Genomic DNA, 24,814 nt, shown 5'->3' on the forward strand with positions numbered 1-24,814 from the left:
AACTACCAGAATCATTCTGGAGCACACAGCTCCTACAATTGCCATGACCTGGCTCCTCCCTGCTTTCAGTCGATCTTCCAGCTATTTTCTCCAGCACTTCCCCTGCTCTGGGTGAGCAGAGGGGGATGTGAGAGTTCCTGTGAGACCCTGGCATTTGGACTTTTGTTTGTCCCTACTGGAAACATGCTGTCTGTTAACACTTTTTCAAAGCACTCAAAGCACATAATGGGGGCACACTGGCAAATTTTCTACAGAAAATGAGGTAAGGGGAGATTAAAAGAGGGAGAAAATCATGGTAGCCATTGGAAAGAAGTCTCAAGAAGCTAAAATAGGGGAATCTAAGCCTTAATAGACTATATTAAGATTATTTCCTTTTAAATGGCAGCCTGGGAAAGAACCTAAACAGCTTTATGGTTTCTGTACAACTAAGGGTCCTTGTGTGCAACACCATAAGGCAGAAATCCGGGCAAGAAGTACCCATTCCGTGGGGGACAAAAGCAAAGGTACTTATTTATTGTACCTTTAGAAGGCTATTACAGGTCCCAGTGACAGCCTACAGGCTGTACACTGCTCCTTACTGCCGAGTAACAACTGTACAGAAAGCCCACAAATACTTCTTTATTAAAAGTCAGATCAATGTTAATAAAAACAATAATTAATATAGCTTCTCCACTAGCAGGTCTACTGAAAAATGGTTCCTATTATTAATTAGCCATTTCCCACACCAAGAGCTCCAGTCAGTGTTTCTACATGAGCTTATACAGAGCTGCTGCAGCTTCCTCTCCATAATTACCAACAGGGCATTTTAAACAAATAAAGAGGCTTATAGACACATAACGTCCACTAGCACATCACCATCTCTATTGACAGAGTATTTCATCCACGTCATCCTTTCACTGCTGAAGGGAATGGAGCTACAAACAAAGCTGTTAAGTGCCCTGGCTGCAGCCAGGCTGGGCTCTGAGCAGGCCTGCTGCATGTGCTGACATTTAATCACCCAGGACATCTGCCAGCTCTGTTGGGCTGGGTTTCTCTGCTTCCATATTTAAAGTTTGTTCTGCCCTTCACATCACTGAACTGAAAAAGCCACCGCAGTGTCTCCTTCCCTGGCTGTTTGTTGTCCTCGCCACAGAGAATCCCTGAAGTCTCTACATTTTATTATGTTCCTTAAACATGTAAGCATCCCATTCCAAAGATACTCTGGCAAGTAAGTGTGATTGTACATTTATTAAAGTTACTTGTTAAAACTCACTTCCGATGTCAGGGTGACAACTGACCCATTTACTCACCTTGCAGGTCACCTCTGAGCACTGGGTGACCCCTCGGCGCTGGTGACAGGGGACACCAGGCACAGTAAGTGATGCTCACCCTCACAGTAGGGTGGCACTAAAGAAATGACACTGAACAGCTGAGGGTCTGAAAGCTGAAAAGGCACTGCAAACCTGCCGCCTCTTCTGCAGAGGTAGCACCTCCCCTGCACTGCGCTCTCCTCTCAGACAGAGTGGAAATTTGGACAGAAACAAGGTGGCATCACAAAAACCCACAGGATTCTGAGGAGAAAACCCCCAGCAACCTCAGAGGATCATTTAAGTGCTAGAAGGACCAGACTTGAGGAATCACAATTATCTCAACAGCTGCTTTTCTGAGAAGGGGGCTGAGTAGTGCTCGTAGTTTTCTGGGATTGTGTTTTGGTCCTTTGGTTCTTCAGCAAAAAGGAAGAAGCTATGGAGCAAGGAGATGCTTAGGGACTTTTTCAGGTAAATGAAGCAAAAACTACTGCTACAGTAAGCAGGCAGTAGCAATAATAAAATAGCAATACTAAAATACATTTCCTTTTCCAGTTTGGGTATTTGTGAAATTTGTGCATTGCAATGTTAGATTTTGGGTTAATCTAAAAAGCCGTACTTACTGTCCAAATCAAGAGACATGGATAGCAGTCCCTGAAATGGGAATTTTCCAGCCATCAGGCTCACCTGGCAACAGAAGGCAGCTATGCCTACCCAAAATGCAACAGGCTATCCCTTGGTATCCCTAAAAACCACATCCCAGAAATATTTCTTGATTTTCAATAATCCTGAGGAACTGAAACAGCTGTAGGTAAACAACTGCCACTAACCCCAAACGTGGCAGTGAACATCCAAACTGTTTCCTTCATGCTGGAGGTCAGGGAGAGGAGGTTGTGAACCTCAGTGAGCTCTGTTCATCAAAACCCAGGAAAAGCCCCTGGCTCCCTCCAGCAGCAGAGCAATGCCTGTGTGGAGCAGGACAGGAGGGAAGCACTACCCGTAGATGGTCCCTTGCCCCCCCGACCTCGGGCCCCTCCCTGGCTGGAGGCAATTCCAGCTCCAGGCTGGGGCTCAGAATGATGCAATGGCTTCTCCCACCTGGAAAAGTGATGCAATTCTTGCAGAGAATTGTTCACTTCTCCAGAGGTGTTTGTTGTTAGACGCTTCCACATGGACAAATTAGCTGCAGCTCATTACCCCGCCGTCTCCTCTGCTGAGCTAATTGCTACGTCCTGAACTCAGAGTGCCATGGGAGCCTCCTCTAAAATACACCTTCACACTGCTCTTTTCTGCACCCCATGAGACCAGGCTGCAAAGTTAGGCTGCACTTGCTGGGAATAACATTGCATTCATTTATAACATACTCAAAACCGCATTATTTTGTTCTTCTCTCAACACCAAAAGCTACACAATACAGCAGAAATCTCCTACATTTATGTCTTTAAGCGAGGAGTGAAAAGAGAAATATATTTAAAAAGCCACTTCTGATGCAAACCAAAATACTGAAAATCGTATTCAGGTCAAAGAGGTTTCTGACTGTAATATTTTTAATTATGTAGCCACCTAAAAAGCTGTTCTGAAGCAGCCAAGGTGACTTCCTGGAGCTGGGCTGTCTGTCGGTGGTTTCCCCCATAAATTCTAAAAGTCGCACCAGTGATCCACACAGAGGGGAAATTCCTCCATGAGATGCCTCCTCCCCTTCCTTCTGTGCATATTGCTTGAAAGTGAGAAATTCACGTCTGTGCTTAGCAAACAAAACCAATCTGCTAAAAAAATCTGCACCCAAGTTTATTTTGGTTTGCACTAACTGGAATCCTGGAAACCATACTGGGATCCACATTCCAGCAATCCTGTGCCCTCTGTTAAATCAGGGTCCCACTAGTCTCAGCACCCAGCAAGCACCTTGGTGCCAATCATCCTGGAAATACAGGAGCAGGTGTGAGGGTCCTGCTTCCTACGAACAGGCTGCTCCAAGGCTCTGCGAGTTAACTCCTCGCCCAGCTCCACAGCTCAGGAAAACAGAACGGGAAGGACAGTCACACACGAGCAAACCTTGGTCAAGTGTGCCACCAAGAGGCAACACAGCAAACCCCAGCGAGGAGGGAGAACAAAGAGCAGCAGCAAAACAGCCAGGAAAGCCTGGACATGCGGTGTGGGAGCTGCCCAGTGCCTGGGACACCCTGGAGCGATGAGCAGAGTCGGGGCTGCCTCTGCTGCTGTCCCTTCTCTGGCTTGGGCTGTGCCTCTGCACAGTGTGCTGGGGCTGCTGGGAGAGCATTTATTGCTGGGGAGTTTCAGGTCAGGGGTCTGACCCCAGCGGGTGGTACCAGTGTCTTGTAGGGACTGAGGGGACTCTGCTGGATCTGACCGGAGTGAGATGGAAGTGGAATGAGCTGTTGGTCCCTCTCAGGTGACACACAGAGTGCCAAAAACAGGAGTTCCCCCTACACTTCCATTTTTCCCTGTTTGTGCTTAAGAAATGGCAGACACTGGTGGTTTTTTCCTAAGTTGCAGCAGCAGCTGGGACTCCTGGGATTTTCCAGAAGAAAAACCTTTCCTTTCAATTCTTATCTATTTAAAAGGAAGATTTTCCAAACACTCTAACACTTTAGGAGGGCAACTGAGGGGTAAGAGTCTGGTAACAATTCATTCTTTCTCTCTTTCAGAAATAACCAAACCTGTTTGGTTTCCTAAAGGCACCAGCAATAATTCCCAGGCTTTCCCAAGGAGTCCCTGTGCCCTCTGCTGCCACTTCCAGCACAGCTTCAGCCCTTGCTCTCACTCCTACAGCAATAAAGACATGGAAATGTTTGTAGATACTTTCCATTTTATCTAAAGAGTATTTCTTGCAGTTTTTATGAGCATTGAGCTGTTTCTGTAGCCCAATAGTCATCTGACAGCTCAATGGATTAAGTATTTTCCTCACCTCATACTGAATACTTTAACTAATTTAGGCCAACCCAGGACACAGGGACCTGAAACAACATTTATCCACAGAATTAGAATGTTTCGGGAGCACCTCTTGGTTACAGTGGTACAATAACCTTCTGTCTCAGTTCTCCCTTCAGCCCCCTTGGCACCAGCTCGGGAGAGCTGGGATGACCCTTCTAAATACTCCCCGAAGGACTCATCTTGAAGAGGCAAAGTCTGGAGGGGACAGCATTAATCCTGGTTCTGTTTTTGTTCTGAGGATGTCCTTGCAAGCAGCGGCACAGGGCATGCTGAGAGCAATAACACTTTAAGTTTTTTACCTGGTCCTCACTGGTCAAGCCGAGGCGCATCACGAAGTAGAAGTGGACGAGGAAGTCGGAGTTGGGCAGCACGTCCTGGCGCCGGGTCATCATGGCACAGAGCAGCCGGAACGCCTGCAGCTTGCCCTCCTTGTACTCGCTGGGCAGCGTGGCTGCCTGCAGACACACACACCTGGGGTCACCCCCTGTCCCCTCGGGAGCAGCTAACACAGAGCTGCCCCTCCAGCGGCTCTTCCAGAAAGCAAATCTGCTCCCTGTGTTTATGAACAGACATTCAGGTCCAAAGAGCCTCTGGGGGACGTTTGTTGTCTTAGCCAGCACTGATTGTAAACATCAAAAATAACGCAACTAACACGCACCAGAAAACGTGTGAGAATTTTAGAACTAACTTACCTTGAACAGCCACGATGCAAATATCCTGAGAGGAGGGATTAGGATGGGAGGAGAGGGAGTTGACTGATTATCCACACTGATAGCGAGGTTGTCCCTTATCTGAGGGTTTTAAAGGAAGAGTGTTAAGAGAACTGACAGCTTATTTTTTAATGTTCTCTATATCGTACTATTACATTTAAATCTTATTATATTTATGTTCAGGCACTATGCCCTGCATTATACAGAGTTCCTACTTCAGCCAAAGTTGGAAACCTTTTTTATGGTGCTGCTCCCCAGCCAAAGGAAATGTGACCAGTTTGGGTCACACTGTGGGCCTTTACACAAATACCAACCCCTGTGGTATTCTGTTCTATACTTCTATTTTCTTTGCTACTCTTTCCTCACCCCATTTAAGTGAACCATTTAAATTCTCTTGTCGCTGGACAGGATCATGCTCTATTAGGTATAGGGACTAGAAACCAAACAAGAGCAGTTTCCTTTATGACAGAACCTCTCATGCCACGCTTATGCTCCAGATGCTAACACTGAATCATATTTAATAATATTTATTAATAATTTTTACAATATAAGAGAAGTCACTAGCATTACCTGTAAGCATCACATACCTTTGCAAGTTTATACCACAGCTCATAAAGGTATCCAAAAACTTTTGCATGGATTTTAGGTGACTGTATCTTGTTCACATCTCCAAGAATTCCCAAGATCCTCCTCCATAACACAGCAGCAGAATCAGGATGCCAACCAATAAGGCTTCCACCAGCAATTATACTGCAGTCATCAGCAAGGAATTCACTACTGTCTGTAAATGTAAAATGTTCCATTTCCACAAATTAGAAATGCAGTGTAAGCATAAATCGGTCAATAAAACAGGAACTTCAGTCCTTCTAACCATCTTCCATCTCAAAAAAATTCTCTCCCTCAAATCTCTTTTTCATTGCTCGAGCTGCACCTGATTCAAAGAAAAACATGGCAGAAAATGGAGCCAGAGGGGTTTCATATCACAGTGCCACAGAGCAGGGCAGTTCCACATCAGACCGTCCACATTCCAGGGGATTTTCAAGCAGGGAGGCAAAATGCAGTTCCCTGGAACATTCATGAGCCCTGAGAGATGTATTCAATCAAAACTCGGCTTTTATTTCTATTTCTCAATATATATAACTCAATAATTATAACCCAACTGGGCCGTATAAACCCCTCCCGACGCAGAGCCAGGCTGGCACCGAGCTCTGTGGGTGCAGTACCTGTGAGGTTGGTGAGGTTGGCAGGCTCCGAGGGGCTGAGCTGCAGCCAGCGTGGGGCAGTGGGATCCACACACAGCTCTGCAGTCGCTGCGGGGTCGGGGTCATCCTCGGCCCCCTGCCAGGGCAGCAGCGCGATGTCCACGTCGGCCCCGCAGCCCAGGGACGCGTCGCTGCTCACGCTCTCACCTGCACGGCACAGGGCACGGGGTGGGCCAGGGGCCACAGCAGCACCACAGGAATAGTGGCTGCTGCCTCTGCCACAACCACAGTTGGCATGTTGAGTTCAACTGCTACACTTTACAAAAATACTGTGTTTCTCGGAACTCACTTTTTTCTCTGTCTCTGTAATTCCCCTGGGGTGGCTGAAAGTCTGCTTTCAGATCTAATTCAGCTGTACTACTGCTCCTTCCTATTAGCACCTGCCGAGAAAAACAGTCATCTTCAGCTTGTTACACTTTTGAGAACTACATCACATTTTAGCAAATCTGACACACAGAGAGTTATTGGAAATTAATTACAGCTCAGCCAAGATATTCTCATGGATATTCAGACTACTCGACTGCCTGTAAGTGTTTCTGGGAAAACACACTTTCCATGTCAGTCTTCATCCTCCCTTTCTTAACCTCAGTTTACACACCAACAACCAGGACCTTTTACTTATGTTTTTCAACACACCTGAAATAATTCAAAACTTTATAAAGCATCAAAAAATCTTTCAGCTTTCATATTTCAAAGAGGAACAGCCTGAGTCATTTATTGTTTTGGTTGCTCATTCAAGAGTTGCCATTAAAAATGTATGAAGTTTGCCTGTCCTAATGTCAATTCACACAAACATCTGCCATGCACGGCTGGTGATAAACCTGCGCTGAAGAGAAGCATTTTCCCCAGTACTTTAAACCATCAAACATTTATTCCAGTGTACTGTAGCTCTATAATAGCCATGAATTATTTATATCTTAAAAGTTATGAACTTCTTGTTGACGTTTAATATTTTAAAAGAGCACAAAAGTCTTGCAGAAAACTAGAACTACATAAACCTGCAGAAGCAGCTGACGAGATCAGGAGACACAAAGTGCCCACACCAAGCAGTGTAATTAGCAGTTACAGCTCAGTTCCAGATTCCATGCCAGAAATGTGATTAATGATTTCTCGCACTTTTACTTCCGAGAGTTTCTAAATGCTAAAAGGTATCTGATCTGGAAAAACAATAATCACTTTCTGTTTTGCCTTACTTGCTCAGCTTCATCCTCCTTCTTTGCATGTCCCTTGTTTTCCTGAACTGACTTGGAGTCTGAAGTTGAATTATGAGAACTTCCAGCCTTTTTACCTAGAAATTGTAGAAAGGAAACAAGAATTATTGACATCTGTGGTACCAAACTACACAGCAAGTCATATGAAGATTTCAGTGGCATGTCTCATATTTATAGCTAAGGGAGGCAATACAACATTCATATGGGATACAAGATGTTTCGAAAAATTCTTTAGAAGCATAACAGACTTACACAAGAGGAACAGAACTCGACTTGCAGCTTAAATACACTAAATTTCAATGCAAGTCAAGTGAAAAAAAGTTGAAGAGTTATATACAAAAATGCATACATTCAGGTCTCATTTTTATCCTCCCTGCTTTATAAAAGGTCATGTCCTGCAGCCCTCATCTTGAACTTCTTACAAACAGTTCTTTCAACAAGATACCAACTACGTATTTACTAAGAAAATAAGATGAAAACCATTTTAGAGGAGAGCTGGAAACCAAAATAAATAAGAGCAGCATTTATGAGACTGAACAAGTCTCAATGCTTTCTCTTCAGAAGTGCACTATTGCTGCATTTTACCAAAATTACCTTGAAAAAAATCAGATGGAATCTGATCTGCAATATCTGAAGTGCTGCTACTTCGAGTCAGTTGCTGCTCTTGGTCTGCAAACGGGACCACAGCTTCTGTTCCTTCTGAATTTTCCAGCTGTTGAGATTCTTCAACTTCTGTTGATTTAATTAAAACACAAAATATTCGCAGGAGCTCAGGATTATACACATGTCTACACGTGTGAACTCCCCGTCTAAGAAAGCTCTATGAAATAGTCACCCTTGCAAATATTTAAAATTCCTAAGTTTTACAAGTTATAATTTAAGTTTTTTAAAATATCCTTAGGGAAGTTTGAAAGTTTAGAGACAGATGCACAAGAGAGGCATGAAAGTTTCAATGAGAAAGTAATCTGACATGCTGGGGAAGGAGCAACAGGAACTCTTGGGATTAGGGAGCAACACAGTGCTTTTAGAAACACATTTCTGCTGGCATTAGGGGGGAAAAAAAACCCAAAACCAAACAAAAAAACCAGTAACACTCGGCATCAAGTGTGTTCCCATCCAGTAGTGTGCAAGTTTAAATACTGCTTTACTACTTAAAAAACATTGCAAGTGTTTCAGAAAGTTATCTCACAGAGGCAGGGGCACAAAAGCTAATGCTTCTGGTATTTACTGACCTTAGAGTATCACTGTTGACTTGAAATTACTTACAGAAACAAATAAAGCAATCAACGTAATTCACTAACTGGAACAATTTCAGTGTTCCCCTCCCAGACAACTGGAGATGAAAACACACCAAACATATTTCACAGAGCAGGAATCTCTACTGAGCCATAAAGCACCACACACAAAACTGTCCTTCTCTTGCTACTGCAGCTAATGCCCTGGGTAGGACTCAGGAGTCAGAAACCCCTCCCTCTCAGGAAGAGAAATTTGGGAAATTTTACTTTAGTTACTAGAGAATATAAATCTAATTGCAATTGATGGTAATCTTTAATATTAAGATGAACAAAAACTGTATTGCCTGCAGTGCTACAAACTGAGAAGAATCAACTGGACAGAAAGGGAACAGACAGACAGCAGTTTAAAAATATAAAGAACATTGATATAAAAGATGACTTTAAAGTACAGTACCTGACAGTCTGTGAGAGCAAGAAGTGTAAGAGAGACCAGGGAAGAGAGAGCTCACAGTGTGAAGCAGAAGAGGTACACTTTTAGTAGCTGGCAAAGCCTCATAAAGATGGACACAGTTGCTGATAGACTGGCTTCGCTTAGCTTCCAGGAAAAAAATAAAGCAATAATTATGTCAGACAAAGGAATTAAATATTTGGGTTCTAAATGTCAAACACAACGCTTTGGGATAAAAAAACCCAACCCAGCAGTTTTCCCCACAAGATGTAAGTTAATAAAGTGCGACTGCATCTCTCACACTGAAATGGCAATAACCAGGGATTTCTGAATCACAGCAAGTGTGGAGGTGCCTTTAATTTGAACACACACAACTAAGAAAAGTCCTGGATCAACACTTCCCTACTGCTCTGGTGGGACATCAAGGGGAGAAATGCAGCAGCAGAGCAGAGAATCCTCCCCTGGAGCACACACTGGGACCTGCTGAGTTTGAAAATAAAAAAGACTGAGAGAAGGAACTGACTCTGTTGCTGAAGTGTCCTGTGATCCCAGCTGAAGGCTCTGGCTCAGTTACGGAGCCTGGAGCCACAAACCACACTGAACGTCCTTCCAGTTCTCCTGCTGAGGACCACAACCAGCTGGGAACCAGGGAGGGAGCTGTGCAGCCAGACAGCTCCAGCTCCTGAGCATTTCTGTGGAGAGCTGGGATCCACAGTCCAGTGAACCGGCACACAGGAGGATGCTACCATGAAACAAAGAGAGGCCAGGTTCAGGCTGCTGAAGTGCTTGAACAAACAGGGACCTGGTCCATGTCTGGGGTCTCCAACACTCCCCCAGTATGCCTTACCCCAGTCTCCCTTCTCCTGCTTTCCTTTTTCCTTTTGAGAGAAAAACCTCATCATGGTAAGAAAAAGAGAGAAAATAAAGCAACTATGAAAGGATAAAACTGTTTATTAAATATCTGCATTACTATGTGTTATCTGTTATGTGACTGATAAAATTTCTTATGAATTGATAAAAATAGCAATGTAATTCTTTACAGAAACCCCTGACATGCACAGGTCTAACTTGCAATTCAGTGTCTTGTAGCTAAAAGTTTACATTTCGAATTCCCAAAATACTTTGACTCCATGTCTCCCACTGGCCAAGACATCCAGATGCAGGCACACAACACCTGTTTGTGCAGGTAATTATTAAGCTGCTTTTGGCAGCAGCCACACCTCAAAGGCAGCTATAAAACTTGTGTTCCTGAGTGTAGGGGTACAAAAACACTTAGTTATGGTCTAACCTGTCGCTCTCTGACGAACAATATTTCGGGCTTTCTCAACTCCAGGGGCCCCAGAGGTTGTAGCACTTCTGAATCTCATCGGCTCCACGACTTCAGGATGACTCTTCCAGCTTAATGAAAAAGATCTTCCCACTACTGCTGTCTTCTGAGGCTCTAAAATGCCACCTTAGGACAAAGAACACAACATTCTCTGGCACCGGATGCTTTGGCACATATTTTTGCTGATGGATGAATGGACTCAGGCATGACAAATATTAATACTTTAAACAACACAGATGAATTTTTACTATTAATTAAAACCAATGGGTACTTCAACTCTGTGCCTCAATTTCAAGGTGGCGTGTAAGTGCAGTTAAAAAACTGTAAATAATAAAGTTTATTAATAACACACAGAAAGGAATTTTTAAAGAGATGCCTGTGACATTCTGTAGCACAGGAAACCACCTTTCATTTCTGCTACATAGAAAGCACTGACTGTAAGCACATGCCCAAACCTGCCAAAAAGCTACCTATCTACTCTTGACCCCAACTACCTCTCCTCCTCAATGAAGGATGACAATACAGAAATCCAAAGAGCTTCACACTTGATTAAACAGGTTCTTACACTAGATTAGGTAGCACTTAATGTTAAATTAATTTTAAAAATTAAACTTAAATATTTAAGTTGTTTGATACAAAAAGCGCCGAGCACACAGACTGACCTTTCCCCCTCTGCTTCTTTTCCTTCTGTTCACTGAGCTTGTCCAAGGGTAGGTTGGTCATCTCCACGCCGTACACGGTCCTGGCCAGCACTGCTGTCAGGGAGTCCATGATGTTGGCCCACTCGTTGATGAGCTCCTCCCAGTCCGTCAGGGAGGACAGAACACTGAGCAGCTCATCCCACAGCTCCCGAGAGATGTAAACGCTCAGGTTCGCTCTGATCCAAGCCACAATGAGGGTCTGAGGGAAAACACACAAGTGGCCCTTCAGGCAGGTCCGACAAATGAACTCAGCACACAGTTTACAAAAGAATTACTTGTAAAACAGGAAAAAAATCCTCCTTCCCAGTAATAGGAGCAGGTTTCATAGCACTGTGCAATAGCACTTAGCTAAAACCACGGGCAATCCTGATGAGCAAACACAAACCAAGCACAGCCCCACTCACTCACTCGGAACAGCAACCCAGCCATGCTCTGGGCAAATGTGTCCTTTGGCTGGTTTTCTTTCGGCTTCTGCATCACAGCTTCTGTTATTCTGAGGAGTATCTGTAGCATCTGTTCCCTGGTTCCAAAACAAAATTGCACATTTGTTCACACGTTCTACTAATTGTACTTGTTCATTAATTCTCCAGCAAGCCTCATTTATTGAGAATACGGTCACACTTTGGACTTCACAGATCATCTGCAAAATAACCCTAGCCATTGGCTGTGGACTGTAAAAAGCTCATTTTTGAGGTGAAGTTAGGAATGGAAATACCAGCCAGAACCTTGAAGTGAAGCAGTACAAGGACGAAGGCTTAGCAGGTTCTGCAATCTCTCAAATCAACTCAGAGGCAAGTCTCAAACGTAACTTAGGTAGCAAGGTCTGCCCCTGAGAAAGCCAGTCTGTTCCCTACCAAAAACTCTCCCAGAAAGTTTAAATGTTGATAACTTTCTCTTAAATGATGCCACGTAAAGTTTACCATGTCTTCTTATTCATTGACAGCTCCATTATCATGCGCCTGAAGATACTGAGAACAGCTTTGCAAGCATCCACTTGCTCCTTCAGCAGCACCGGGACCTCAGTGCACGGCTCCAACAGGAAAACATTCGCCGAGTTTGTCAGGAACACCTTCAACACAGGCATCAACACTCCATTTACACAGTGTCAGCAAGGAAAACAGTCAAGACTTACAATAAAATACTTGTCCTCCTCTAGTTAAACCTTTCCCTTTCCTTAGGGAAGCTCCATGTTTTACCCATCACTTTGTTTTTCTACATCATTCCAGCGAGCAGCCACGTGACATCACAGACCCCCCAAGGCAGACAGGGCTCAGTATGGGGCTTGTGGATGTCTCTTCTGTTTGGGCAGGCAAGAGGACATTCCTCCAGCCACTCATTTCCTGCCATTATATGCTTGGACACCTCTTTTCCTTTGTCTCAGAGACTCCAAGGTGATTTGCAGTGTGAGTTACACGATCAGGGAAGTTACAGCTGTGCCCCCTTCCCACACAGCACACCTGTAACGCAGCCTGGGCTCCAGCTTTCACATCTCTGTCCTCATCTTCCAGCACACATCCCCTGCTCACAGCACTGGTGAAGGAGTACGTCCTGCCCCAGCTGGAGGAGCGCTTGTGCCCGGAGTGCTCCGAGGAAAGCTGCCACAAACACAGCCCATTCAGTGACAGAGAAGAAAGGAACGTGTCCACATGGATCAAAACCATTTAAAAGGTCAACAGCAAAAAAGGGGGAACTGTCATGACCTACATAAATTTCCTCAAGGAATTACTATCTATTATTTTTTAATTTCTGAACAAACAGGCTGTATATGGAATTTAAAGGCTCATAAAAGTTTCAGAAGGCATGTTATTTACAATATTTTACATCATGTTTTGTAGTCACTGATTGTAGTAACACTTAAATTTAAGTCTGGCAAAACTCTAAATCCTCTACAAAAATAAGCTGCTGAAACCTTGTAATCCTCACTAGGATTTACAACTCAAACCTCCTCCTCAGTATAACAAAACATCCCTTTAAACAGCATCAACAGCGTCAAAGAACTTTTACTGACGCTTCAAAACAGTGTATTAAAAAGATGATGCACAGAAATAGCAGCTACACTTTAATTTCCTAGACTAAGGCGTTTAACCGCACATATTTCATCCAGTAAATATAAGTTGGTACCCACTGTCAAAGTGTCAAGTAACTACCACGAAAAGGCAATAGTCCTCCCTGCCCAGGCAGCAGACAGGTCATTTCAGCACTGCAGAACCTGGCACGGTTTGTGTCTCCCTGTCATGTTTGTACACACAGGGAATAACCACAAATGGTGTTTCCCAAACCAGCTGCAATCCTGCCCTGCACTCCCTAAGTGCTACTGAACACTCAGCAACTACTTAAATTTTCAGTCCTTAAATAAAAGCATTTTTTAACCTTTATTCCCCACACATTTTTAACTGTTACTCCTTTACAAAGCGAGGTGAAAACTTAAGCCCTGCATTGCGGGTGGACAGAACAAAGTAAGGAACAGGGATACCATACATGTTTACCGTCTGTTTGCACTGAGGAGTCTTCCAGGTGGACAACAGCATCCTGGTTGTCCTCCTTTTTGTCTGGCTCCTCCATGAACACGGGCTTCTCTTGCAGTATCCACTTCTGATACACCTTCACCACTTTCCGTGTTGCGGATACATCAGAAGGTGGCAACAAAAAAGCCTAAAATGAAAAGTTCACTGGTTTTACTCTATGTAGGACATGGATGTGATGCACACTAAACCCCCCCCCCCCCCAAACTGCTCATCTTTGCTCACTGCAATTTTGGAAATCAAGACAAGGAGTTTATTTTCAACACGCTACTCAAGATGTGTATCTGGGAATCATTCTGGGAAGATGTTCTCTCTGAAGGCTTACACAGGCCAGGCTGGCTGCTACCCCATACCTCTGCAGGTCTTAGGAGACCAAAGAAAAATATAATAGTGACACAAGACCTTTGCACTGCAGGGAAATCAATGTCTGAAAATGTCATCTGGTACCAAAAAAAGCATATTTTGCCAAGTAAAAAAATGATATTGATGTGCATGATATAAATACTGAAATAGATGTAAATACACTTTTCATACTAAAAAACAGTCCCTTTGAATTATGAGTAGATTACCACTCTCCCTGATCAACAGGATCAAACCCTACAGCACTTCCTACTCCCAGTTTAGCTGCAAACCCATTCCAAAGGTATTGCTCAGGCCGGGGAGCCTTTGCATCCCACAGCACAACAACATAAAAGGGTCTGGTGTGATCAGCATCACGTTTGCCCAGTTACCAGACACCAGGCTCTCTGCTCTCCTCCCAACGACCCTTCTGTTCCAAATGAAACCCCGAGCAGCCCGGGCAGTGACCTGGCGGAAGACCTCGTTGACGAAGTTGACGTAGCCGCGGGTGGAGAGCAGGATCCTCTGCACCATGTCGTAGACGCCGCGGTGCTGCTCGTCCACGCTGCACAGGCTGGAGTTGCTGAGCCTCCTGTCGGACAGGGTGCTGCTGTTGGAGTGGCTCCCGTCCTGCTCCTGCGCCGCGCCGCCCTCCAGCTCCGCCGCCTTGTCCTGGCTCACCCCCACCGTCTGCACGGAGCAAACACACCCGATGGAACGGCTGGAACAGCACCCACCAAAGCTCTGGGATGCTCAGGCAGAGCTCGGGATACCGGTGTGCTGCCTGGCACAACTGCTGGGATCCAGCAGTCAGGCAGAGCTGTTTGCAGTTACTGCTGGATCCAAGGAGGAATCTGCTCTTGTCCTGCACAAGCTGCACACTTCCTATGGGCCAGAGCAGCTCACTGACTTGTCCACTTCAAAGAGCAGGGGTGCAGTGGTGGGAGTGGAGGAAGGCACAGACAGGACACTGGAGAGTCTCTTGAGAGAAAAAGCATCTGTTTCTCTAAAATTCAGTGGGAAGTCCCTAATCCTAGAGAAGTCTGAACCAGCAGTTTGAAAGTGAAATACTTCTCTAATATCTCTTTGTTAACAGCTGCTATAACCAAGATGAAAACAAAGCAGGTTTTGAAGTCACTGGGAGATGGTCCATGGCACAACTAAGTATGACAGTTCACAGAGTAAATTCCAGATGTCTAAATATAATACTGCTGAAGCTGGTAATACAACAAGCTATGAGGAAAATAAACTCCTAGTGAATTACTGAAGGGCTTTGCTTGGAGATTCCCTCCTCCATCAAAGGAAAAGAAAATCAAATAAGTACCTACATCATTTATTCACTATGGGGCAGCATTTCTTTGTGCTTCAGCTGTCAGTGCAATGAGATCATCCTGGCAAGGTTAGCATGTACATAAGAAAAGAGAGGCAAACTCTAAAGCTCACCTGAATAATTTTAGGGAGCACTTCTCCTCCATTTTTTGTGTTCTGAACAGCAGTTAAGTATTTCTTTTCAAGGAAGAAGGTAACAAGCCACTTAATAAAAACAACTCGAGCTGCCATATAGGGGATTTTTGTGCTATAGACACTTTCATTGTTTCGTGTTGCAGTGACATACACTGGCCTTGGCCTGATATCAGGAATATCTGGTAAGAGAAAAAGGAAACATAGAAAGAAAATGTAATCTTAAAAACTGTAACAGCTTCCAAACTCTGGTTAAACATACTGAACACATCACCAGCATTTTCTCCCTGTGAAATAAGAGATGCAATGACTGACTGCTTTTATTGTATTAATGCTTATATTCTATCATAACTTTTCACTCCTAAAGAACACAGAGAACATAACAGCACAGATCTTCCCCGGAGGTTATCACTTGTATCACACAAAACAAAGGAAAGGGAAAGAAAAGGGTTGCAAAAAGAAAGGCAAAATCTGAACTAGATAACTCCTCCTGCTACAGTGTAAGTTCATTTTATCACTTTCACAGAGTGTCTTTAATAAAGTGCAGACAGAAAGAGAAGATGGCTGTGGAACACTCAATAGTGCAAAGATGAAGAAAAGGACTCTTAGTGCCTCAGAAAGAGAAGTTCACACACTGAAATAAAAGACAGAAAACACATGGGAAGAAGTGGAAGATTGCTGAAGGGAGACAGGTTGGGTCACAATTCCTTCAGGTGCTCAGATTTAAGGAAAAATCACTTGTACACAGCTGGAAAACATGAAAGGCCCGGGCTCTAGGTGTAAACAACAAAGCCGAAGTGGCACTGAGGTGATTTTAGAGACTAAATATTAAACTATAAAAACAGAAGGTAAAAGTCAAAGGGAGGAGAAGGATGATGAAAAACAGGCTGCACTACATCAGGTGAGGACTAGCACCACTGCTCCTATTGACTGTACTACATAATTTAGTAGAAAATTAGGAAAACCTTGTTTCTGAAATAACATGCTTTTAATCCTACAGCTGCAGAGGTACTTCTCAATTTTCTTTCAACTGGCCCTTTATGCTCATTTTCTCTCCAATTAAAATGGTAACAAAATAAGGGTAACTAAGTCAGCTACTCCCCCACACCTGGACAGCTCACTGGTTCTCTAAAAACCCACTGGAGAGCACATTCTGTCTCCATTCACTAATATCACAGAGCCATGCTCACTCCATATAAATGTCATGCCAGTGGAATTGGCCAGGCCTTACACAGCCAGGAGCAGCAGCACCTTCCTCCACTATCACAGCAAGTCAAAAGTTGTGCTCAAAGAAAACACGAAATCAGGAGAAAGAATCCTCATCCAACAGAGCTGTGCTGACAAGCCCACAGGTAACAGAGATGCTGCCAAGAACAGTCACCTGCTTTTTCCAACTTTGAAGACAAAACCCACAACTTACCAAGCACAGGTTTGTAGAGGTTGGTTAGCTTTGTAAAAGATGGAAACAAGTGAGGAAGATAGTATTTTCTAAACAAGGTAAAGAGAAACTTAAACCCAGTGTCTTGGTTCTCCTTGTTTTTCCACTCCAAGCTTGCAGCCTGTGTCATGGAGTTAGAGAGAAACAAACAAAAAGCCTTAGGTTAATGTGTTACACTGACAATCATCCTGCATCGAACACAAAAAACATGCAACTACACTTTAACAAGAGCTAAAAAACCAGCACAGTCCTGAAACACCCTTCACAAGCTGCACCAAGGATATAAAGTAAGAATAACCCGAGAGGGCTTTGGCATCCCCAAGACAGTGAGTTCAGCAGAAGCCAGTGTGTTTGTGCTGTCAGACCATGCTTTCACCAAATTTGCTTCTCACATGTAAATTTTGAAAAAGTTACTCTGGGCTACTCTTCTATCAGAAATATTTATATATTTTATTTATATATAATATAAATATATATTATATTTATATATTTATATAGAATGACAAATTTTGACAGTGAGTTACTCTTTTCATTTTAAAACACCTTCAGTTTGAGATGAGCTGCACGTGACTGACACAGTTTATGTGTCAGAGGCCAGATCAGGCTCTGCTCGGGACAGCAACGACAAGGGGAACAGGCAGGAACTGATGCCCAGCAAGTTCCACCTGGACCTGAGGAAGAACTTTCCTGTGCAGTGACCTAGCACTGGACAGATTGCCCAGAGAGGGTGTGGAGTCTCCTCACTGGATATTCCAGACCTGTCTGCACACACTCCTGTGCCATGTGCTCTGGGATGACCCTGCTGGAGCAGGGAGGTGGGGCCAGAGGAGCCACTGTGGTCCCTTCCAGCCTGACCCATGCTGGGATTCTGTGGGAAACTTGCACTGCCCTGCTTTCCTAAAATACAAGACTGCTGAGGTTTTGTGTCGTGTTACTTGCGATGTAAATAAACATCACGAGTGTGATGTAAATAAAAGGACACATTACATTCTCCTCAGGCATAAACTTTCTTAAGGATGCAGATGTGATCTGCTTCTGGCTCCAAGGGATCACTGCACTTCTATCAGATGACTTGAATCTCAGCTCACCTGCAGCAAGGGTAGTGCCCAGCTCTGCTCCCCACTAACGAGCAACACAAATAAACGTGGGTGAGCCACTGTGCAACTGGATTTACAGTGTAGTCAGGTTTGTTTAGATCCCAAACATGGAAAAAATGTAAAAAAGGAAGACTGAAATTTTATTTTTAACTGGAGTTGTGAGATTCTGATATGTAAAACAAAGGGTGCTGTGGAGGAAGCTGATAATTTCTTACAGTCACTTTTCAAAATAAAGCATGTATTCAAGATGATAAAGTCCCTTCCAAATATCGCTTTGGTCTTGCCTTTTGATATTAAAAAGTGTATGTCAAAGTATTTAATTATAATCTATTTTTTTAAACTGAGCTCTTTAATGTTCATTGTCTATATAGTTTCTGCTTTATTTCAAATATTGCTTTATTTGTACTTTTTAAATGTATACATTATCTTAATTTCTTTCCTGTACAGATTCATCTGATCTCCTTCTAATTAAATTTATGTACACAATAGTTGCATCCTTTAAAAAGAGAAATTTTAGAAGCCATCTCTTTTAATCTCTTCCTCCAGTGGTCCTTTACATTTCTTTTCATCTAGGTATGTGTCCAAAGAGAACAAATCTCATCTTTACCCCATATCAATTTTCTAAATGAAACCACAAGCACATAAAATAGTCAGTTTCCTGCAAGTTTGGATAACATTCATTCATTCTTATCACAAATGTGACAAACTTCTTATTTTAACCAAAGATGCACAAGGAAGTACCTTTGGGATGATTTTCCTTTCAAAAACAAGACTAAAAAAGTGCAGGAGCCAGCTTCTTCCAGGGGAGGGGCAAAGCCAGCTCTGTACAGGTACAGTGTAGAATTCATACTCTGTGACCAGTACTTCCCCCAGATATGACTGGTTACAAACACACATCTTCCTCACCTGGATTACCATATATTTTAACAGGAGCTGAAGAAAATAGCAGGTTTGGTCTTCAGCAATTTTCTCTCCAGAGACAGCTGGCAAAAGCGGGGTTATTTCCTCTGGAAAAATCTTAGCTAAAACAAAAGGTTTTAAACATAAACATGAAAATACTGAAATAAAAGAATTTTCTACGAAAAGATAAATTTAAAATACCCGCTATTGCACTACTAAGCTGTACAAAACCCAAGTCCAGTAGCTACTGGGCATTTCCCCAAGTCCTGCCACATCCCATGGAAGGTGGCACCGGCATCTGATCCCCCGTGGTTTCAAAGGACTGACAGCAGCAGCCACTGCAGGTGAACCAACGAGCTGGAAACCTGTGCACCTGCTTACTGTGCAGTGACATGTTCCTACTGCTGCCTCTCAATTAAAAAATCCCCAAACCAACAGGCAAACAACAAACCCCGACCGCTCTGGCTGACAGTCAGGTGGCTCTACAGCTGCACCAAGCAGAGCAGCCTGACAAATGGCATCCCCCTGGAATGCCACGTTCCCAGTGCCCTGGTGGGAGCAGTGCTCCCCACTCACCGTCGGGCGGGCAGGGAGGGCTGATGAGGCTCTCCAGGGTGCAGGGGCCCCGCGAGGACACCAGCGGGGGGAAGCCGGGCACGAGGCAGGCGAACAGCAGGATCTGCTCCTCCCCACAGTTGGTCTGCAGGGCTTGGAGCCAGAGCAGGAACAGCCGGATTCCTTCACATCTTATCTGAGAGGGGATGGATTTGTGGGAAAAGACAGTAAACTAAGTGCAGTAACGTGGTCAAACGGTTCAGAACATGCAGAATGAGAGCTTTCACCCCAGCCAGGTGCTAGGAAGTCTTTCCACCATAGCAGGGTGTTCACATTATTATTTTAATCCTAGGTTTAATACAGTATACTTAATGCTAAAGAGAGCTGAAAAAATGAAGCATTAAGCAGTATCTATTTATATCTTCTCTGGATAACTTTACGAAGGTCATTAAAGCAGCAAAATAACAGAAGACAAATGTGAAAATAATCTGGGATCACAATAATAAGATTTACGATTAAAAGGTAAGTAAAATTACAAAGCCTAACAGTCTGAAAACCACTGATATTGAAAAGCTGCAAAGTGATATGCTTCATAAGAATGAAAGTGAAAAGGAATATGAAAACAAAGAAATACCTTGAGAGAATTTCCAGTGTGCAAAAGTTTCTTCAGAATCGACCCTGGATTAGGAAAGTTAAATAGGCACTATCAGACACAAGGAACGGGCCCTCCCACCACAGTGGTTTTTAAGAAATACTCCAGAAAAGGCTAGTTTAATGCTATTTACTCTGTGGCCACTGCACTGAGTTTTAAGACAACTGAGGGGGAAAAAATCCAAAGTAAATCTGGTTACAATCACCGTCATCAACAGTGGAGTAAGATTTACTATGGTGTGTCTTCCCAGTATGGTACTTTGGGTTTAGTCAGATGACAATGTCTCAAATTATTTTCATAAATACTGATTGTGAATTATGTACAGCCCTTAAACAGGTTCCTTCCCTCCAGATCTCTCCACTTCACAATACTAAATAGAAATTAACATGTATAGAAAACACGCATTAATGCATGTGAACATTAAGCAAAAAGGAAATCCCAAGGTAGAGCTGTAAAAAATTGCTCAGTCAAAAAATTATCCCAACATGGCCACCCAAGAGAAGTATAAAGAATATATCAGCTAGAAAACAACTGACTGAAACCAATTTGTTCTGGACTAGCTCAGCTGAACCAGTTATGAAGCGGTCAGGCAGATGTCTCCTCTTATTTTTGTCACTGCTGAGTGGAAATGTGACAACAGCCCTTTCCTTGACCTTTAACTTCCACTCATTGTTCTTCTGCAACAGCAATTCCTTGTTCTGATGACAAACAAGGCAGCTGGTGAGACAGTGTTGGAAACCAAACACAACCACAACAAAAAAAGTCCTACTCAGAAGGAACAGAACCCCTCCAAAAAATTTACTTTAATAAGCAGCAAAACAAAACGTTGGGACCGCTTTGGCAGCAGTTGGAAGCAGAACTTTCTGCTGCCTATTCAGTGCCCAAGTTTCACAGGATGAATTTCCAGGAGGCAGAGAGGATCTATCCCTGGTGGGATGGATTGGAACAGGCATTTCTTGTGCAATCACTTAAAATGACATCCTACTGCAAATCTGCAAGTCACATACAGATCCACAGTACTCCTGTGTTTGGAGTTGGTCTGTGAATCCAAAGGGAGACCTAAGCAGGAAAAGGTGTGTTGGTTTAAATTCCCCTCATCCTGATAGCTTCCATCACATGGAAGAGAAGAAAGGGAAGAGGGCCAGGTAAATCCAAGAAGATAAAAACTGAAATAACATTCATGCAAAATGAAAGTGAAGCAGGCAATCCAAGCCACCCCAAGCAAGGGACACAGATCTGTTGCAGCAGGCAAAAACATTTTTCCATGTGCTTTGGGAATGCTGAGCTGCAAGTCTCCTGTGTATTATTTGTGTGGGCAGTGCTGAGGGATTCAGGGTTTGTGGAACCAGGGAAGTGACTAGAGAAAACACTGATTTTATTTGCACTAGAATGTTTTTAAACCATTTCTTCTTACCTATACTGCGAAAATGCCATCGATAAAAAATCCTCTCAGGAAGTAGCTGCAATATTTTCTGCAGGAAACAAAACTAAATAGTCATATTTTCCATAATAAACTGGGTCATCAGAGGATACAGAGAAACAAAGACACACGACACAAACGAAGTGGTAATACATATAAACAGAACACAACAGAAAGAAATGCCTATCACAACAAGGACTCCTGCCCACGACTTTGCTCTCTGCTTGTGGAGAAAGACACTGGGAATGGTTCTGAATAAATACCACGACCCAGTGATGAAGCACTTTCCCTTCCCCCTGTGTTGCAGCCCTCCAGCACTGCCCGTGAAGAGCTCAGACATCCGGAGCAGCTCTCCTGGGCTGACACTGCGGAGCCTGTCACGGCTCTGGTTCCAGCCCCCGGCTCCGGGCTGTGTTTCCATCAGCTAATGGGCTCCGACCCCCGGCTGAGGCACCGGGAACAGCGGGGCAGTTACTGCTCCTCAGAGCTCATTTACCTGTGCTTTCAGCCGCTCAGGGAAACCGAGCCAAATTACACAAAGCCAGACTAATTGAATTCCCAGCACAGGCAGTTAATAAAGCACTTAGGGAATAATCCGTGGTGGCCTGTCTCTGGAGCTGAGGACTGATCCTCCCGAAGGCAGATCAAACACAACGAGAGGCTGTGGTCAAACCCATTCCCGCACAGTTTGGTTACGCTACAGGGCACCCACAAAGCAATTTAAGTGCTTTCCTGAACGGAGTCTTATCATCTTAGTTGCAAAGAACACTTGGGGCTTCCAAATGCTTTCTTTGTCAGTTCAGTGGATGGTAATGCTGTTAAATAAGTTGGATAAATCAAAACTATTTAGGGGTCTTACTTGAGTAAATATGGCTTTAAAAGGACTTTAACAGGCTCCAAGACACCTTTTTTAAACTACTGGTAGTAAGGACTAGGACTTGGCAGGCAGGTGAGGCAGTCACACAGGACAGCTCACCCACTGCTGCTCCACCTGGCAAAGGAGTGACATGGACAGGGCTCCACACAGGTTCCACAGAAAAACATGTCTGCATCTTACAGGTTTTCACCCATTGAAATATAGAATGTAGGAAGATATATTTAAATGGGGAAACTACTTTCCAACACCTACTTTTGGAAATCAAATTAAATCAAACAATGTTATAAATGACTGAGACAGAGTTCTCATCATTATCAAACAAAAATCACTGGCACAAACTTCTGCACAACAAAGCATCGTTAAGTTTTCAGAAATACCACATGCAGGATGCAAAAATGAATGGCAAGTCAGTTGAGCAATGGTGAGCCATTTTTTGGTGTTTTGCACACAAATCTCGCAAGAGGAAACATCGCAGCCAAGAAAGCAGGAACTGGCACTGTGGGCAACCCTTGGGAGCTGGTTGGCACGGGTCAGCACTGCTGCTGACAGCAGTGTGCCTGAGACATGGACAGGCTTTTTTATTTTTGACAACCAAGTGCTTCAGAAATTTTATACAACACTCAGAATAATCTTCTTGGAAATGGACCATTCCTTTCTCCATGGCAGAAGATGGAAGTCATGACAAGTTCACACGCTTAGGGAGCCAGAGCTCAGGTCAGACGGGCTGCTCCTCCTCCTCACCCTTACCAGAGCACGTGCTCCCCAGAGAGTACTGGGCATTTCTCGAAGTTTATTCAGAGTAAACATGCAAACCAGGCATGTCCCTTCTATGTTCCCAATGTATTTTGTTTTGGTGTTACTGCCCCAGCTCCCTGCCCAGGACACCGTGGCAGCAGGGACTGCAGGAGCAGGGGGCTGGTGGCCAGAGGTCTGGCTCCCCCCCTCCGTGGGCAGGAGGAACAGGCTTGGGATGAAGGATCTGACTGGCTAAAAATGAGGCCATGACTCACACTGGGGCTTTTTATCAGGTTTCTGCCAATCAGATTGCAGGATCCATGGACAAAGAGTTATCACTATCCATCTAAACATTCAACACTAAGAGCCCACCACTCCTCAGGATACTTTCTGACATTAACCTTTACTTAACTTGGCACAGGGCAAGAGGAGCTTTAACCTAACCCAGGAGCGCTCCAAGTGCCCCCTGGAGCAGTGTGGGAGTGTGTCTGTGCCAGGCCCATCACACACCGTGTGCCCAAGGCATGCAAGGAAAAGCTCCAGGAAACAAACACTTGGACAAACCAGCAGCAAAAACCGGGCTGGATTCAGGTGTCACAACACACTGCAGGGATGAACCTTCACACATCTCGGCACATTTATCATGGAAAACCAGACAATAATCGCACGCAGTTTGTTTCCATTGTTTAAGTCTGTTACACAGTTTCACCTAAATTTGAACACAAAGTTCACTTCCAGACAGTCAGCTATGACAAGATGTGAGCTGACAAGGTAAAAGCTGCATAATAAAGACCCGTTTGAAAAAGAACTTAAATTCACTGACACTCAGATGTGAAAGTTAAGGCTGTGCCCAGAGAAAGCCTGAAACACTGGCTATTGCAGAGGACAACACAAGCAAGCTTAAACTCTAAACTGCACTACGCTGGGAGGGTTGGGGCAGAAAACAACACCCTTACTGTTCTTTTTGCTTTACAAAACACAGAATCCAACACCCCTATCAGGTGACTGAATCAAAACAATTCAAGGGTTGAAAACAATAGTACAGAAGCTCCCATGTGATAAAAGCTTCCATATCCCACAACCTCTCCATATGGCAAAAACTTGAGACATTTAAGTTATTTCCCATGAGTTCTCCTTATCAGCATCTCAAAACCAGGAAAACTATAAATACATGTATTTTGAAAAAATGTAAAGATGTGATTAATCACCTGCATGGTCCTACACAGGAGTAACCAGAGTCATTCTGAAAAAGCACCCCAGACTGCTGGTGTCCCAGTTCCCTACTGCAGACAGCACAGCTCTGCTGCACAGCACACTCAGTATAAATCAAATATAAACTCAGAGTCCACGTTTGTTCCTGCAATGTCAAAATATGTTACCATGGTTAAAATCCACACCTTCAAACACAAGTTACTGCAGGTTACGAGTTAACCCCCAGTCCCAGGCAGCACAACATTTAACTGGTGATTTTCGCCTGTGAGACTGGGGTCCCCACACTGAGATGGGCTTGGAGAGCATCACGAGACAGCACAGATCCCAAACGAGCTCCAGTTGTTCCCACTGCAACTTCCCATTTCCAACAACATTTTCTACACCCTCCCCACCCTGGTGTTCTAAAAATCACATCTTGCTATTCCTGTAAAACAAATGATGGTTTCTTCCCCTCCAGCCCAGGCTGCCATCCAC

The 24,814-nt window shown here is 44.0% G+C and overlaps 1 protein-coding gene across 5 annotated transcripts in view; it reads right to left on the reverse strand.

Annotated features, from left to right (window-relative positions):
* Positions 1–24,814, reverse strand: part of RALGAPA2 (Ral GTPase activating protein catalytic alpha subunit 2) — a 96,752-nt gene that overhangs the window by 59,441 nt on the left and 12,497 nt on the right. For 4 of the 5 annotated variants that reach the window (XR_003529445.1, XM_027653995.1, XM_027653997.1 and 1 more), the window contains exons 4-24: positions 21,511–21,568; positions 20,079–20,122; positions 19,466–19,640; positions 18,896–19,011; positions 16,875–17,013; positions 15,437–15,636; positions 14,462–14,683; positions 13,611–13,784; positions 12,590–12,727; positions 12,053–12,201; positions 11,541–11,652; positions 11,094–11,331; positions 10,393–10,557; positions 9,111–9,251; positions 8,016–8,153; positions 7,404–7,498; positions 6,500–6,590; positions 6,185–6,357; positions 5,536–5,733; positions 4,931–5,029; positions 4,538–4,693 (exon numbers count right to left, since the gene is read on the reverse strand). Coding sequence is in view for 4 of the 5 variants with exons in the window: in XM_027653995.1 (XP_027509796.1) it covers positions 4,538–4,693; positions 4,931–5,029; positions 5,536–5,733; positions 6,185–6,357; positions 6,500–6,590; positions 7,404–7,498; positions 8,016–8,153; positions 9,111–9,251; positions 10,393–10,557; positions 11,094–11,331; positions 11,541–11,652; positions 12,053–12,201; positions 12,590–12,727; positions 13,611–13,784; positions 14,462–14,683; positions 15,437–15,636; positions 16,875–17,013; positions 18,896–19,011; positions 19,466–19,640; positions 20,079–20,122; positions 21,511–21,568 (3,021 nt within the window). In the remaining variant the exon portion in view is untranslated. The remainder of the gene's footprint in view (positions 1–4,537; positions 4,694–4,930; positions 5,030–5,535; positions 5,734–6,184; positions 6,358–6,499; positions 6,591–7,403; positions 7,499–8,015; positions 8,154–9,110; positions 9,252–10,392; positions 10,558–11,093; positions 11,332–11,540; positions 11,653–12,052; positions 12,202–12,589; positions 12,728–13,610; positions 13,785–14,461; positions 14,684–15,436; positions 15,637–16,874; positions 17,014–18,895; positions 19,012–19,465; positions 19,641–20,078; positions 20,123–21,510; positions 21,569–24,814) is intronic. The other variant, XM_027653996.1, reaches the window with a different exon arrangement.

Source organism: Corapipo altera, unplaced genomic scaffold, assembly GCF_003945725.1.
Source record: "Corapipo altera isolate COAL_440 unplaced genomic scaffold, ASM394572v1 70, whole genome shotgun sequence".
Classification (NCBI taxonomy): Eukaryota; Metazoa; Chordata; class Aves; order Passeriformes; family Pipridae; genus Corapipo; species Corapipo altera.